At 43.0% G+C, this 16446-nt stretch overlaps 1 protein-coding gene across 1 annotated transcript; it reads left to right on the forward strand.

Moving 5' to 3' along the window:
- Positions 1–356: 356 nt before the first annotated feature.
- On the forward strand, positions 357–6648 carry LOC124678848 (probable WRKY transcription factor 12). Its single transcript, XM_047214695.1, has 4 exons — positions 357–713; positions 806–894; positions 995–1150; positions 6313–6648. Exons 1-4 carry the CDS (start codon positions 429–431, stop codon positions 6485–6487), a joined length of 705 nt encoding a protein of 234 aa, XP_047070651.1. The 5' UTR covers positions 357–428; the 3' UTR covers positions 6488–6648.
- Positions 6649–16446: the final 9798 nt, after the last annotated feature.

Genomic DNA, 16446 nt, shown 5'->3' on the forward strand with positions numbered 1-16446 from the left:
GATCCGTAAATCAAAAATGACCTTAGGAGTTTGTTGTATGTAACGGTGAAGCATATTTCCTAAAAACAAACGCATATATATACGACGCTAGCTAGTTTATAACAGGTAAGCACCTAAGCATCACCACGTAAGCTACAAAAGCAGGAGCCGATGGATGAATCTGCACGATCGGTCGAGCAGCTGCTACAGCAGCAAGCAGTACCACAATTTGAGCAAAAGGCTCTTTAAAGGGTGGGTCGTCTGTCCAGTCCCCCTCCCACAGGCTATAGCTTGCCCACCGCGCTTGTTCCTCTCTCTCTCTCCGTGTCTTTCTCATCTCTAACCTAGGCAAGAAATCACCTACTCCCTCTTTCTCTCTCCTTCTTGGCATCTCATGCCCCCAAGCTGCTAGCTAAGCCCATACTGATCCATCGCTTGCATGATCTTGCATGGAAGGTGCTAGCCAGCTCGAGGCGTGCCTTCCCAGCCTCTACGCGCTCGATCCGTACACGGCCCCTCCCCTTCTGGCTCCATTGCCGAATCAACACAAGCTTATCCAGATGCCGTTGGTACAAGGACAGTCTGGGAACCACGGCGTGATGTTCTCGTCGGACCATGGCGGTGGCCTGTACCCGCTGCTCCCCGGGATCCCCTTCTGCCACTCTATACCCGCCGCCCCCGCATCAGCATGCGAGAAGCCCACCGGGTTCGCGTCCCTGGGCGGCGCAGGCGAGGTGATTTATCTAGGCTGACATGCATGCTTGTTTGCCCTTGATGTCTGGTGTTCTTGTTTGATTCAATAGAAATCTTGGCTTCTCTCTCTCAGGCGGGCACATCGGCGGCGAGAGCAAGCAACGAGGTTGCGAGTACTACTACTGCCACTACCGCGGCCACTTTCCATGGCGCCAGCTCATGGTAATTAAGATGTGTATTGTTGCGTGACAGTTTAGTGTGGTGTTTGGGCGTCCGATGGGTGCATATTATGATCGATGGTGGCGGACTGGCATATATGCAGGTGGAAGGGGGCGGAGAAGGGGAAGATGAAGGTGAGGAGAAAGATGAGGGAGCCGCGATTCTGCTTCCAGACCAGGAGCGAGGTGGATGTCCTGGACGATGGATACAAGTGGAGGAAGTACGGGCAGAAGGTTGTCAAGAACAGTCTTCATCCCAGGTAATAATATACACAGGCATGTGCTATTGTGCTTACCCTACTTCGTGTTCTTCTACTTCGCCATGACCCTGCTGGTTCAAAGATCGATCGTGCATCCTTGTGGCGCTATTCCTACATCCGTACAACGCTATTCGAGATTTAGGGACTAAGTATTGTTTTGATGTGGCAGCGTTTATAGCATTGTTCAGTTGACTAACTAAAAATGCTAAGTTGATTTTCCTAAAAAGAAGTTAAGTTGATAACTTAGAGCAGGTCTAACAGGCCCCTTATAACCCGCCCACCCCGTAAAATTCCGGCGACATACGGGGCAGGCGCGGTTTGGGCCGTCTAGCAGGCCCCATATTCGGGCCGCCCCGTTTCGGCGGAATACGGGGCCCAGGATATCGGCCCCTCCGCCCACTATTTATATCTGGCCGCAGGTGCGAGTGAGGGGTTAACCCCTCACTCGCTACCCTAGCTCCGCCGTGCGCCGCCGCCGCCTCCACCCCTGCTTCGGCGAGCAATTACTTTCTCCCCGCGCCGCATTCGACCCCAGCTCCGCCATGGACGCCCGCGGCCGCAGTAGCGCTCTCCGGCGAGCGGATCGAAGCGATCCCGCTCGCCGGACAACGTGGTGGACGCGTGGCGCTTGAAGTGCAAGCGCTCCGCCGCGGGTAGCCGTCGTGCGGCCTGCAAGTACGCCGGCGCGTACTACATGCCGGAGAAGCTCCAGGACTTCGCGGCCGGTGGGCGGTGGTACCGACAGGATCCGCCGCTCAAGCCTATGAGCGGCGCCGACCCGAGGCGTGGCGCGCTGAGTGGGAGCGTGATCGCGCGGCGAAGGCGGCATGGGCTGTGCGCATCGGCAGCACCAGCGGCGGAGGAGGCGGAGGCGAGGAGGAAGCGGAGGCCGGCGAGGAGGAAGCGGAGGCCGGCGAGGAGGACGCGGCATTACTGCGGGCGTTGGCCGAGTCGGAGGTGGAGGCCGCCGAGAAGGCGCGGGCGGAGGCAGAGGAAGAGGCGGCGGCCGTCGCCGCCGTGGCTGAATTCCGGGCGAAGGAGGCCGCCGCCGGGGCGGAGGAGGAGGCTGCCGCCGGGGCGGAGGAGGAGGCTGCCGCCACCGTTGATTTCGTGCCATACATCATCCTCGAGTAGCTAGGATCGCTATGTATATGTATGATCCAATGTATGATCAATGAAGAAGAACTATGGTTTCATTTTCCCGGGGTTTTAATTTTTAAAAATACGGGGCCAAATACGGGGTCTGCTAGACGGAATGGTTGAGCAAGACGCACTTTTGGGATACGGGGCGAAAAAATAGCGTTATACGGGGCAGAGAAATAAGGGGCCTGTTAGACATGCTCTTATATGAGTTATGAATATTTATGTTTTGACACTTAACCTCAAAATGGGAATGTGCCTACTTATTGCCATATCATTCAATAGAGAAAAGTTGGACCTCCGTCAATTTTCAAACATTTGGAGCAGCATCCAACCGTTGTCATCTCCACCCACTGCACATATAACCCAAACAGAAAATGCACTAATATTTCGCTGAAATTGCATACTTTATGAACACCAGTTTTAGGCTTAGCCATGTGATCGAAGTTTTAAGGTGAGTAAGGTTTATGAAAAAAAGCACTTCACTAATTGAGAATAATCAACAAACCTAAAGTAAAATGATACTAGTAATCCTGGGGCCGCTATTTCCGTTCTTTATAATGATCAAAACTATGATAAATATGCAATGAAGAATTGTTTTCCCCTAGATAAACACCTTGTTGTTATTTAGTACAGACTATATATGAGCATAACCTTCAGGCATAGTGTTGTTTATCTATATAATATAGCTACTCAAAACTCCTTATGCATGATTCAACAGAGCCTCTTTGATTCACAGCGGTCTCTTTGGATCATACTTCCTATTTTAGTAGGAGTTTTGAAGGGTACAAGTACTTAGTATTTTGTTCCTTGAATGGAGCTTTGCATTATAAAAGAACATATCCACAACTCAAGATTCATAGAAATTCAACACCTCATTTTATTTGAAAGTTCAATGCACCTTTTGTCCATCTCTATACTAAATCCTCGTTCCTCTGAAACTCTCGTGCTCATTTCTATTGAATCATATAAATGCACCACTTCAAAAATTCATTTATTTCAAGGTCCTCGAGGAATCTATAGGCATTGATACATTACATACCAATCTTAGAGTCGACTTTGGAGAAATTCTAAGGGTCATAACTTCCTACGATTTTTACCTGGCGGTGTAATCAAATATTATGCAGTGCCAACTCCCATTGCCTCAAATCTTATAGGATTTAATAAGACATGCATCTATAATATTACGTTTCTCTTTCTGAGTTTTTCTTGTGAAATCTTAGAATTAACTAGACCCTTAGGGCATCTCAAAGGGAGACCCCCAAATCTTCCATGCCATCTTTTTGTCCTCATCTGTGACAAACACCACCCAAAGGTAACCCCCAAACCTTACCTATATGTAGTTTCTTCCCATATGTGCACGTTTGCCCCTAAACCTTTACTAAGTTTGGGGAATTTTCTGGAATTTTCTATCTACACCTATATGTAGATTCCCTTGTTGTGACATCTACTTATTCTCTAATGGCATTTCCCAATTATATCCTTCCCATCCGCCGCCACAGCGGATCCCCATCCGGCACCACCACTATGTCAATGTCATCGGGCATGGCAATGGTTGTCGTCCGCACAAGCCTGGTATCGATCATGTTCCTCTTGCTCCTCTATATCAATCACCTTAAGCATAGCATGGCTAGTCGTGAGGCACGGCAACCCGGGAGCAGAGGAACTTAGACATCTACTGCGTGGCGATGGTGTCACTCCTAGTTTTCCGGTCTGGCATGTTGCATGGGCAGAAGGCCGGGATCGAGTATGCCGAGTTAGGTGGGCTCTATCCATCGGTGTTTGGAAATTTTGGTGTAGAGGAGGGCTGGTGGCGGAAAGCTTCGATGGACCTACTGATGAGTGGGTCCCACATGTCAGTAACAAATGGGTGTGCCCAAACAAGGCAAACAGTTGGGTACCATTCCATTTGTTTCTCACCATTTGTTTGGGAAAGCCCCATGTGCACATATGGGAAAGAGAGATGGGGCCAACGGTTTTAGATGCCCTTAGGGCGTCTCTAGCTGATCCCTTAAGACACTGTAGTATGTGTTGCCTCTCCTGGGTCAACCTCGCAACTAAGATCCCATCTGCTGGGGGGAGGGGTGTTCATTTACCTCCAGGTCAACCTCCGCGGCATAGCGGCTTTCGTTGTCGCGGGTAATATAATACTGGAGGCCATCGTGGGGGTGTCGGGGCTTGGCCGGTCCTGGACCTCGTATCTGGCTTCCCTCCTCGGCGCGACTCGCTCCGCATCCACTTCCCTGCTCTCGTCGAGGGGCTCAATCTGCTCAACTCCATCGCCTTCGTCGTCCTCATCTCCGCATGTCACCTAGGAAGAAGAAATATAGAGACTTCTATGTGGGGTCACTTCGTTTGAGGAGTTAAATTTGAGGGGTTACTGGTTAGTTAGGTCCAGCCCCCGTTAGAGGAGTAAAATTGTACTCCTCTAAGTTTACTCCACCGTTTGCTCCTCTAAATTATAAAGGATCGGCTAGAGATGGCCTTAGTACACATCGGGGAAAGCAGTGCTGCATTGAAGGGTCATCATACAATAATGTACCAAGCAAAAAAGGACAGATGCATATTTCTGCAATCTCTACAAAATTACAGATCTTGTAAAGAGCCTTTCCCATCTCTTTTTTTTTTCTCCTTGGTCCAAGTTCTCATCATGCATGCTTGCATTTAGGCCACTAGTAAGTCCTACAGTTTATTCGTGATCTACCGCAATAGTATAGGCGTGTGTATTTTGTACGTGCATTTTGGATGCATCAGCAGGGCAAATGGTGAGCAAAATTTCAGATTCAAGGTTCTTTTTGTGCGGGGGATATTACAGTGCTAATTTCTCCAGACCGTAAATGTGCAATATATTGGAAACACTGTGTCCGTAATCACGTGCGTAATATTCACTTCGGTTGTTTATTTTACTACTTGAGCTTGTTCAGTTGACGTGGAAAAGTTGTTGTCGTGTTTGAAAACCAAATTCTATCGATGTAACTCCTAGATTGAACATGCAGGGTGAGTACTTGGCCCAACTTAGAATTTTATTTAGTCAGAAAAGAAGCATTGATTTTACAGACTAGTATGCATGCTTCAAAGTTAGCTAGCTAGTTCTAACGAACCCGGATTTATCTAGTACTAGCATCCACAAAGAATGACATTTTAGACATTGTCTGAAGTCCAAGTTGAAAAACTTTTACCACTGATATTGATTTAATCATTTAAATATTTGTAGTGGAAACTTTAAAATCATAGCATAGATTTGTCATGAGAAAACTTCTGCAAATATTACTTATTTATTCATTTCGTTGTGCATATATTGCTACATAAACTAGTCAAAGTTAAATTTTGAAAACCGTATCAGTGTCCAGATCGTCACTTTTTTGTGAACCGGAGGCAGGGTTCCAAACCACCGTCCACTAAACTTTTATACGCTGCAGCACGCTTTACACGCTTCCAGAGTGGTGAAGTCTGGCTAGGTCTCAACAAGCCAATTTCAAGGTGATTGAGGAAAAATATGGATTTCCAAATACATTTAACATTTATACATCACTACAACAGAGTTGCAATAATGTGTGCCTGGCCAGTTTCATTTGGTTCTCATTTTAATTTTGGTCCTAATGATTTAGAATATCGCTTTGACAGTTAATGTTGTTTGAACAGTTGAACAGTGTAACATGAAGAAGCTCGATAAACTGTACAAACTAAATTGCTTCATAGATTAAATTCCGCTGTATCTAATTTTAATTTGTTATAGTATTAAGGAATATGTCTGTAAAATATAAGGCAGGTTACATTAGTAGTTCAGTCTGGTCTGTGAGCTCTTTGTTTGTTGCCGTTCTCTTAATTTCCATGGAGCACAAAACCATTTCTATTGTTGAAATTCAATACAAGTAATTTTGCAATGTACTTCGGTTCTAGATCAACTGTGAGGCTGTGACACAGGTTTTTTTTAACGTGATCAGCTGAGCCTTATTACTGGAGGAGATCGTTGGTGATATTTTCTGACCAACCTGGCTTCTCGTGTGTGTGCGTACGCGCAGGAGCTACTACCGGTGCACCCACACCAACTGCCGCGTGAAGAAGCGTGTGGAACGGCTGTCGGAGGACTGCCGCATGGTGATCACTACCTACGAGGGCCGCCACACCCACATCCCCTGCAGCGACGACGACGACTCCGGCGACCACACCGGCAGCTGCGCCTTCACCTCCTTCTGATCACCAACAGCAAATACTTGTTAGTTGGATATGGTAGATGCGCGCGTGCATGCTTTTGATTAGATAGCCTAGCGCCACCGTTAATTACTGCATATGCCAACATGCAATTGAAGAATACATCGAGTTGTAATATTCTGAATCTGACGCATCTGGTTCATCGTACTACATCGATCGCTATATATGTCTGGTGTTACCATATATATATGTAGGATGTACCATGCACTACCAGTGGTAAATAGTGCCTGGCTCTGGCTGATGAATCATCGTCCCATGGATCACATGTGTGGCTGCTGGCCTGCTGCTAGCTTAAAAGTCGTGGATCACATGTGTGGCTGCTGCTAGCTTAAAAGCCTTGAGCATGGCTGCAATGCATGTAAGCTTGGCACCGAAAGAGAAGTCGTGATCTTGTTGCTGTCGGCCATGTATACGCATAATCCACTAGCTATCTGCAGCTTGCAGCACTGCAAACACACTGTCTAATGTCCAGAAGGCAGCTAGTAGGTAGGGATCCTTGCATGTCTACTCGCTCATCATGGTGCATGCGCGGCTTCTGGCTGGCCAGCCTGCTAATGATTGTGAGACTGCATGAACCTGACTCCGTCACCGGTAAGTTGCAGTGTAAACTTCTAAACGAACTAGGACAAACTCCCCTTCTCGCATAATAATGGAGTATACTGTCTATCTGACTGCATCGTGGAGACAATATTTTGTAAGAACTTCGATAAAAAAAGGAAAAAACATAAAAAAAAAAAACACCATTCAATTGATTCAAGGTGAAAAGTTTCGAGAGCACAAATGCAAAAATAGTTGGTGGATATTTATGAAGCTGCCGGGTATATTAGTACCGCAGGGCCGGTGAAAAGTGGTTGTTGAAATAGGATCACAATACAAATTTTGTTCACAGAATAGCTAATGGGTACCAAAGTTTTGCCAATTAGACTTGATCATGCAGCAGATAGGATTGTGTTACCTTGTCAAAATCCATTTAAGTTTTATCTTTGCACTAGACTCTACATGAGGCTAAGATTAGAAACAAGAAGGTTGCAGTTTTGAAAATTGATTTGAGAAATCATATGATAAATTTAATTGGGAACTTTATTTGCATGCATGGAACTATGTGGTTTCAATCATAGTTCCCGAGGGTGGATGAAAAGGATTATTAAAGGTGGTACCCCGTGTGTAAAATTTAAAATAGCAATTGCGGCGGGAATTTCGTTACTTGCGAATGAGTGAGACAAGGTGATATGTGTCTCCTCTGTTGTTCAATACGATTGTTTGGCCAAGAGGTATATAAAAGCTCAAAATAGAGGGTTCATTCATGGATTGATTCCATGATTTATTGTTTATGGGGTGGCTATTTTGCAATATGCAAATGACACAACTATTTTGTTTCAAGATAATAAGGAAATGTCCATAAATGTTAAATTACTTTGGTGCCTTTTGTAAACATGGAGAGGCTAATAATTTATTTTGGTAAGACTGAATAATTGATGATTAATGAAGAGAACTTAAAGATTGAGATTTATGCTAAACTTTTCAACTACCTAATGGGCAGCTGTCCTATTAAATACTAAGGTGCTCCTATGGTTCTAGAGTCGGGTGTTGAAGAAAAAACTTTAATTTTTTTGTATGACTGGTAGGGGTTCTTCATATTTGGCTGGAAGGAAAGTTTTAATAGAATGCTCCCTAACCACCATACATATCGACCGTGCTTCAATGTTTAATACTTTTAATGAATGTCTTGTGAAGATTCAAAAGGAGGCTTTTTTGGGCACGAAGGGAGCACTATCATCAATCATCATATGATCAAATCAAAATAATATTTAAACCCAAAACTGAGGGTGGGTTAGGGACTAAGAATATATAGAAAAAATATTAGTATTGTAAAATGGTGTTGAATTTGAGAAGAAAGAGGCTTGCAAAAAGTGCGGGCTAGATATGTGATGGATAAACAAATTGTTGCGGTGGATCACAATGCCTCTGCCTCATGGGCTAATATTAATAGCTCAATAACTTATATTTTATTGGAAGAGAACTAAAGTTGGATTTGGAGGTGAAACAAGTTTTTGGAATTATGTTAATTTGGTGCAAATCCCAGCCTTTGAAAACAGTTCTCCCTTAACTATATGAGATTTAACCAAAATGTGTATGTGGCTTGTGCCGGGAGTATTAGGTGGCAACTTTCATATAGGAGGCGGTTAGATGAACAACAATCCTTGCATGTATAGATTGAAAGATATACCGTTGACCCGACCTCTAGGAGAGAGGGGTGACTAGCCTCTTTGGACCATTGAAAAAACTGGGAAATTTACTATAAGATCTATATTAAGAAACTTACCGAATCTTGGGTCAACATAAAATTCAAGCATCTATTGAAAGCAAAGACATCACTGAAAATTAAATTTGTTTTTTGTTAATTTGGCAAACCCCGTGCTACCAAAGACAATATGGACAAATGGGGATGGCAGGGTGGTCTAAAATCCAGGTTTTGGGATGAGATAGAAATCTTTCACGATTTTTTTATTCTCTACTATGTCGCAACGTGTTTGTGAGTGTTTCTATCAGTGCTCCTAATAGACCACAATATGTCATTCAAAAAAAACTTGCATATATAAATATGCAAGGAATATGCCTAATACCCATGTTGTGGGTTTAGCTTCCCTATGTTGGGCTCTTGGAATTTGTGAAAATAGGGTGTGTTTTGAAGAAGAAAAAAGACCAAATCACATGCTAAGATTATCTGTTTTGCTTGTTTGTTCCTTAAATATTGGGAATGTTTACGGAAGGAGGAGGATAAAGCAATCAATATGGCCGAGCTTGCAATATTGCAATCGAAGGGGACGAATCTATACTCACTGTTGCTACTTCCTCTAGCCACACCCTCCAGATAAGAGAGGCTTTGGATATCTCGCATGCTAAAAGTGAGCTAACTTTGCTGAATAGGAGTGTTCGTGCCTTTGATTATCCCTTAAGAAATAAGTTGTACATAAAAGATCTTTAATGTCGCTTTGGTCGTTTAAAATTTGTATTGGCTTTGCTTTGGTGTTTGTAGTAAGGCATCTGTGAAACTTGCAAGTTGTCATTTGTTTCGATGAATACCCTTTATAGCTCTGTTAAGTAAGCTTTGGGAGGTTTCCACTAGAGAGCATTTTGTATGGTTGGTAGAACTGGTCGTTGTTTAGTACAACAGTTGGCAATATTGACATGTTTCCTTTTTTGTTTTGGTTGGTCTAGTTACAAACCTTATTCTCAACGTCATGTTATGTTTTGTTAACTTCGAGGGGATGTAGCAAACTATTGTTCCTATATCTCTTAGAGTGGAACCTAGAGCTCAGTGCTTTCTATGGGGGGGGGGGGGGGAATCAAATTCAAATCTTCTAGTTTCCAATGCTACACCGATCCTTATGCTGCGAGGCTTCTTTATATTTTTTTTCTTCATTGGATGGATTTGTTTTGAAAGGAATGCGGTAGGGGATGCTCCTACAATGATGTTTTTGTTCAAATAGTAAGAACCCAAATCCATGAGGACTTGAACCTAGGTGGTTGGGTTGTAAAATAGAGGATCGAAATACACTTGATTTTTTAAAACGTAAGTGTTCAGTTCACGGGAAAAGAAGAACACATGAATCTTAATAAACTCATCCAAACCACATAAAAAGGTATTATCATGAAGGTATTATGCCAAGAAATGTTTGGGTTTAGTTTTTCACACGTTGGAATTCCAAAAGGATGTCAATGGATTTTCAAATCCTGATTTTTAAAATTAAGATAACCCCCCCCCCCCCCCCACATTTTCTTCTCAATTTCTTTGAACCAAACACATGAGGCATGCTACCAAATGAAAATTTCATATTATGTGATTACCCTCCACTTTTCGTTTGAACAAAGTAGCCCCTAACACGAGAAAACGTCCAAGCTTTATTTTCTTTTTTATTCTTATGAATGATATATAATATAAACGTTCAAGTAGATATAAATTTGTGGTAGCACATACGATAGCACGAGAGGTCCTATTCTCCCTGCTAGCAAACATATATCTCTCATTACAAAAATTAAGTCAAAAGAGAAAAATGAAAATAAATAAAATAAAAAGGATAATACAAAAACACACACAAAAGAGCAAGTAAAAAATAAATAAAACAAAAGAGATAATAAAAATAATAAAAAAGATAGGAAATAAAAAAACAAAAGGAAGATAAAAGAGAAACTCCCCTTACAATGTCCTAGGCCCAACAAATTTGTGGGGTGCACCATGACTATATTCCCTGCAATGAGTGAGAAATATTGAAACAAATGATAGCAGAAACTACGACAATAGGCAGCCTCCGCTCACCAAAAGCACCAATGGGCCTGGCACAACAAAGGTGAGTCTTTTTTCTTGTTTTCTATCTTCAATCCTTTTTAATTTCTTGTTTTTTACTTACTTATTGTTCCACTATATATTCCAAGTTTGATCTTCCCCTTTTTTATTTTACAATAGACACATGATTTGTTTTTCCCTAAAATATACCAAAAATTTTATTGGAAGTCACACAATTCTGTTTTTAGATACATGAATGGTTTGCTTTGAAATACATAAATATTTTAAATGCACAAATATTTTTAATAGATCTAAACATTTTTTTGGAATATACATTTTCAATGGGTATAAAAAATTAGTTTTATAGATGTCACACTAAGTATTGCTAGTTCTATGGCAACACCTCTCATAAGTAGTGTGAATATTTTATTTGAAATGCATGAAAAAATCTCACATAATGTATAATCTAAATTATAAAAGATATATATATATAATTTAATATAAAATAAGTGAAGTAAGTATAATTACAAAAGGTGAATAAGAAGGAAAAATAAAAATGCAACAAAAACATCACATGCCCGCGCATGTAGCACTTATGCTTGTGGCTATTTTAGTGGGGAGCAAGAGTGGAAAATCATATACATTGCTCAGATAATCAAGGACATAGATTGGCCTGACCCATTAAAAGGATAGAGACGATAACATAGGGGGATGAATAAGTTTATACAGATTTTACATTTTTCACAAGTGTTGGGATATGCCAATAACAACAATGAGCCAAACAAGTAAGTGAAACAACCTATATGATGACAAGAGGTACTTCAAGCACGAAGGTTATCACAAATGTAAAGAAATAAGTAAAAGAGCTCAGATAAAAATAACCGAGACATGTGGAGGCAAAGATGTATCCCGATGTTCACTTCCTTGGGAGGAAGCTAGCTATCGTTGGAGAGGTGCAAGTTGCCACGAAGGACTCACGTATACCACGAAGGCTTACCTCCTTCTTCTCCTTCTTCCCCTTCTTATTGGGTCTCTTCCATGAAGAAAGATCTCAATCACTAGTGGTATCACTAGTGGTAGGTCTTTAAGGTGACCTTCAATGTTGGAGATATGCCCAAGAGGCAATAATAAAAGTGGTTATTATATATCTTTATGTTTATGATAAATGTTTATATACCATGCTATAATTGTATTAACTGAAACATTGATACATGTGTGTTATGTAAACAACAATGAGTCCCTAGTAAGCCTCTTAACTAGCTTGTTGATTAATAGATGATTAGTTTCATAATCATGAACATTGGATGTTATTAATAACAAGGTTATATCATTATATGAATGATGTAATGGACACACCCAATTAAGCGTAGCATAAGATCACGCCATTAAGTTATTTGCTATAAGCTTTCGATACATAGTTACCTAGTCCTTTCGACCATGAGATCATGTAAATCACTTATACTGGAAAGGTACTTTGATTACATCAAACGCCAATGCGTAAATGGGTGGTTATAAAGGTGGGATTAAGTATCTGGAAAGTATGAGTTGAGGCATATGGATCAACAGTGAGATTTGTCCATCCCGATGACGGATAGATATACTCTGGGCCCTCTCGGTGGAATGTCGTCTAATTAGCTTGCAAGCATATGAATAAGTTCATAAGAGACCACATACCACGATACGAGTAAAGAGTACTTGTCAGGAGATGAGGTTGAACAAGGTATAGAGAGATACCGATGATCAAACCTCGGACAAGTAAAATATCGCGTGACAAAGGGAATTGGTATCGTATGTGAATGGTTCATTCGATCACTAAGTCATCGTTGAATATGTGGGAGCCATTATGGATCTCCAGATCCCGCTATTGGTTATTGGTCGGAGAGAAATCTCAACCATGTCTACATAGTTCGCGAACCGTAGGGTGACACACTTAAGGTTTGATGTTGTAATAGTAGAACTTGAATATGGAATGGAGTTCGAAGTATTGTTCGAAGTCTCGGATGGGATCCCGTACATCACGAGGAGTTCCGGAATGGTCCGGAGAATAAGATTCATATATTGGAAGTCATATTCCAAGTTTGAAAATGATCCGGTGCATTTATGGAAGGTTCTAGAAGGTTCTAGAAAAGTCCGGAAGAAATCACTTTGGAAGGCGGAGTCCCGGATCCCAACAAACACAACACCGATTACATCAGATGAATCTCAATCATGTAAGGCAGCTCATGAGATCATTGTATTGAAGTACATGGGGGAGAGAATACCAACTAGCTACAGCTAGAACCCGTAGTCCATGGGGGAACTACTCACGGAGCATGATGGAGGCGGTGGCGTCGATGGAGATGGCTTCTGGGGGCACTTCCCCGTCCCGGCAGGGTGCCGGAACAGAGACTTCTGTCCCCCGAAACGGAGTTTCGCGATGGTCGCGGCGTCCCTGGAGTCTTTCTGGAGTTTCGTCAATTGGTATCGAAGATTTAGGTCACCAGGGCTTAAATAGGCGAAGAGTCAGAGTCGGAGAGGCCACAGGGCCTCCTCACACTAGGGGGGCACCCCCATCGGGCCGCGCCGCCACCACGTGTGGGGCCCCCAGGGCCCCCCTCTGGTCCCACTCTGACTTTCTGGAAGCTTCCGGGAAAAATAAGGTTCAGGGCGTTGATTTCGTCGAATTCCGAGAATATTGCCCGAACAGCCTTTCTGGAACCAAAAACAACAGAAAATAGGAACTGGCACTTCGGCATCTTGTTAATAGGTTAGTTCCGGAAAATGCATAAAAACATTATAAAGTGCAAGCAAAACATGTAAGTATTGTCATAAAACAAGCATGGAACATCAGAAATTATAGGTACGTTGGAGACGTATCAGCCGGCCACACCAAAGCCATTGTGGCCGCTCCCCTCATAGAGGCCGGCCACCTCCCCCTCTCCCAAACCCTAGCCGCCCCACTCCTCCACCTCTCCCGCAACGCTTAGCGAAGCTCCGCCGGAGTTCTCCATCGCCACCGCCACCACGCCGTCGTGCTGCCGGATTCAAGGAGGAGCTACTACTTCCGCTGCCCGCTGGAACAGGGAGAAGGACGTCGTCTTCATCAACACCGAACGTGTGACCGAGTACGGAGGTGCTGCCCGATTGTGGCACCGTCAAGATCTTCTACGCGCTTTTGAAAGCGGCAAGTGATCGTCTACCGCAGTAACAAGAGCCTCATCTTGTAGGCTTTGGAAATCTTCAAGGGTGAGTCTCGATCATCTCCTCGTTGCTCCCGTCTTCTAGATTACATCTTGGCTTCGATTGCGTTCTCGCGGTAGGAATTTTTTTTGTTTTCTATGCAACGTATCCATACAGTGGTATCAGAGCCGTGTCTATGCATAGATGGTTGCACGAGTAGAACACAATGGTTTTGTGGGCGTTGATGCTTATGTTGTCTTTAGTTTGAGTACTTTGCATCTTTGTGGCATAGTGGGATGAAGCGGCTCGGGCTAACTTTACATGACCGCGTTCATGAGATTTGCTCCACGCTCGACATGCAACTTGTATTGCATAAGTGGCTTTGCGGGTGTCTGTCTCTCCTACTATAGTGAAGATTCAGTTTACTCTTCTATTGACAACACTAGTATCACCGTTGTGGTTCATGTTCATAGGTAGATTAGATCTCTCTCGAAAACCCTAAACCACGTAAAATATGCAAACCAAATTAGAGAACGTCTAACTTGTTTTTGCAGGGTTTGGTGATGTGATATGGCCATAATGTGATGATGAATATGTATGAGATGATCATTATTGTATTGTGGCAACCGGCGGGAGCCTTATGGTTGTCTTTAAATTTCATGTTGAGTAGTATTTCAAAGAAGTTGTAATAGTTGCTACATGGGAGAACAATCATGAAGACGGTGCCATTGACCTTGACGCTACGCCGACGATGATGGAGATCATGCCCGTTGATGATAGAGATCATGTCCGTGCTTTGGAGATGAAGATCAAAGGCGCAAAGACAAAGGGGTCATATCATATCACATATGAACTGCATGTGATGTTAATCCTTTTATGCATCTTATTTTGCTTAGATCGTGACGGTAGCATTATAAGATGATCCCTCTCACTAAAATATCAAGATAATAAAGTGTTCATCCTTAGTAGCACCGTTGCCAAGACTTGTCGTTTCGAAGCATCTCGTGATGATCGGGTGTGATAGAATCAACAAGTGCATACAACGGGTGCAAGCCAGTTTTGCACATGCGGATACTAAGGTGGCCTTGACGAGCCTAGCATGTACAGACATGGTCTCGGAACACGTGATACCGAAAGGTAGAGCTAGCATGAATCATATGATTGATATGATGAACACTTTGAGTGTTCGCCATTGAAGTTACATCTTGTCTCGTGATGATCGGACTTGGTGTGGTGGATTTGGTTCGTGTGATCACTAAGAAAATTCGAGGGATATTGTTTTGAGTGGGAGTTCACCTAGTTTTTAATTTTGTTAAATTAAAATTTGAACTCAATTTGTCATAAACATTAGTCTAAACTATTGCAAATATGTGTTGTAGATATGGCGTCCCCAATCAATTTTAACTAGTTCCTAGAGAAAGAAAAGCTTAAGAGCAACGGTAGCAACTTCACCGACTGGTTCCATCATGTGAGGATTTTCCTCGCTGGCGGAAATCTGCAATATGTGCTTGATGCACCGCTAGGTGACCCTCCTGCAGAAACTGAAACCGATGAAGTAAAGAATGTTTACGCGACTCAGAAAACTCGGTACTCTCAAGTTCAGTGTGCCATCCTATGAAGTCTGGAAGCCGATCTTCAAAAACGTTTTGAGCACCACGATCCTCATGAGTTGGTCAATGAGTTGAAAACTATCTTTGAAACTCATGCGGCCGTGGAATGCTATGAAGCATCGAAACACTTCTTCAGTTTGCATGATGGAAGAAGGCAGCTCCGTTAGTGAGCACATGCTCGCCATGACCGGGCATGCGAAGAAACTCAGTGACTTGGGAATAGTGATTCCTAACAGACTGGGGATTAATCGTGTCCTTCAATCACTGCCACCTAGTTACAAGAACTTTGTGATGAACTACAATATGCAGAACATGAACAAAGAGTTACCTGAACTCTTCGCCATGCTGAAATCTGCTGGGATTGAGATCAAGAAAGAGCACCAAGTGTTGATGGTCAACAAGACCACCAGTTTCAAGAAACAGGGCAAGTCTAAAGGAAGAAACAAGAAGGATGGCAAGAAAGCTGCCACGCCTCCTGTGAAACCTAAGACTGGCCCTAAGCCTGATGCTGAGTGCTATTACTGCAAGGAGAAGGGACACTGGAAGCGTAATTGCTCCATGTATTTGGCGGATCTGAAGAGCGGCTTTGTCAAGAAGAAGAAAGAAGGTATATCTGATATATATGTTATAGATGTTTACCTTACTGGTTCTCGTACTAGTACCTGGGTATTTGATACTGGTTCGGTTGCTCATATTTGTAACTCGAAACAGGAACTAAAGAATAAACGAAGACTATTGAAGGATGAAGTGACGATGCGCGTTGGAAATGGATCCAAAGTCGATGTGATCGCTGTCGGCACACTTCCTCTACATCTGCCTTCGGGATTAGTTTTAAACCTCAATAATTGTTATTTTGTACCCGCGTTGAGCATGAACATTATATCTGGATC

The sequence above is a fragment of the Lolium rigidum genome, chromosome 7 (genome assembly GCF_022539505.1).
Source record: "Lolium rigidum isolate FL_2022 chromosome 7, APGP_CSIRO_Lrig_0.1, whole genome shotgun sequence".
Taxonomy (NCBI): Eukaryota; Viridiplantae; Streptophyta; class Magnoliopsida; order Poales; family Poaceae; genus Lolium; species Lolium rigidum.

Excerpts from the sequence above, each read along its gene's own strand:
- LOC124678848 (XM_047214695.1), top strand. The coding sequence starts at position 429 with ATGGAAGGTGCTAGCCAGCTCGAGGCGTGCCTTCCCAGCCTCTACGCG. Across the intron at positions 714-805 it reads CCCTGGGCGGCGCAGGCGAG|GCGGGCACATCGGCGGCGAG; the intron begins GTGATTTATCTA and ends TCTCTCTCTCAG. Across the intron at positions 895-994 it reads TTCCATGGCGCCAGCTCATG|GTGGAAGGGGGCGGAGAAGG; the intron begins GTAATTAAGATG and ends GCATATATGCAG.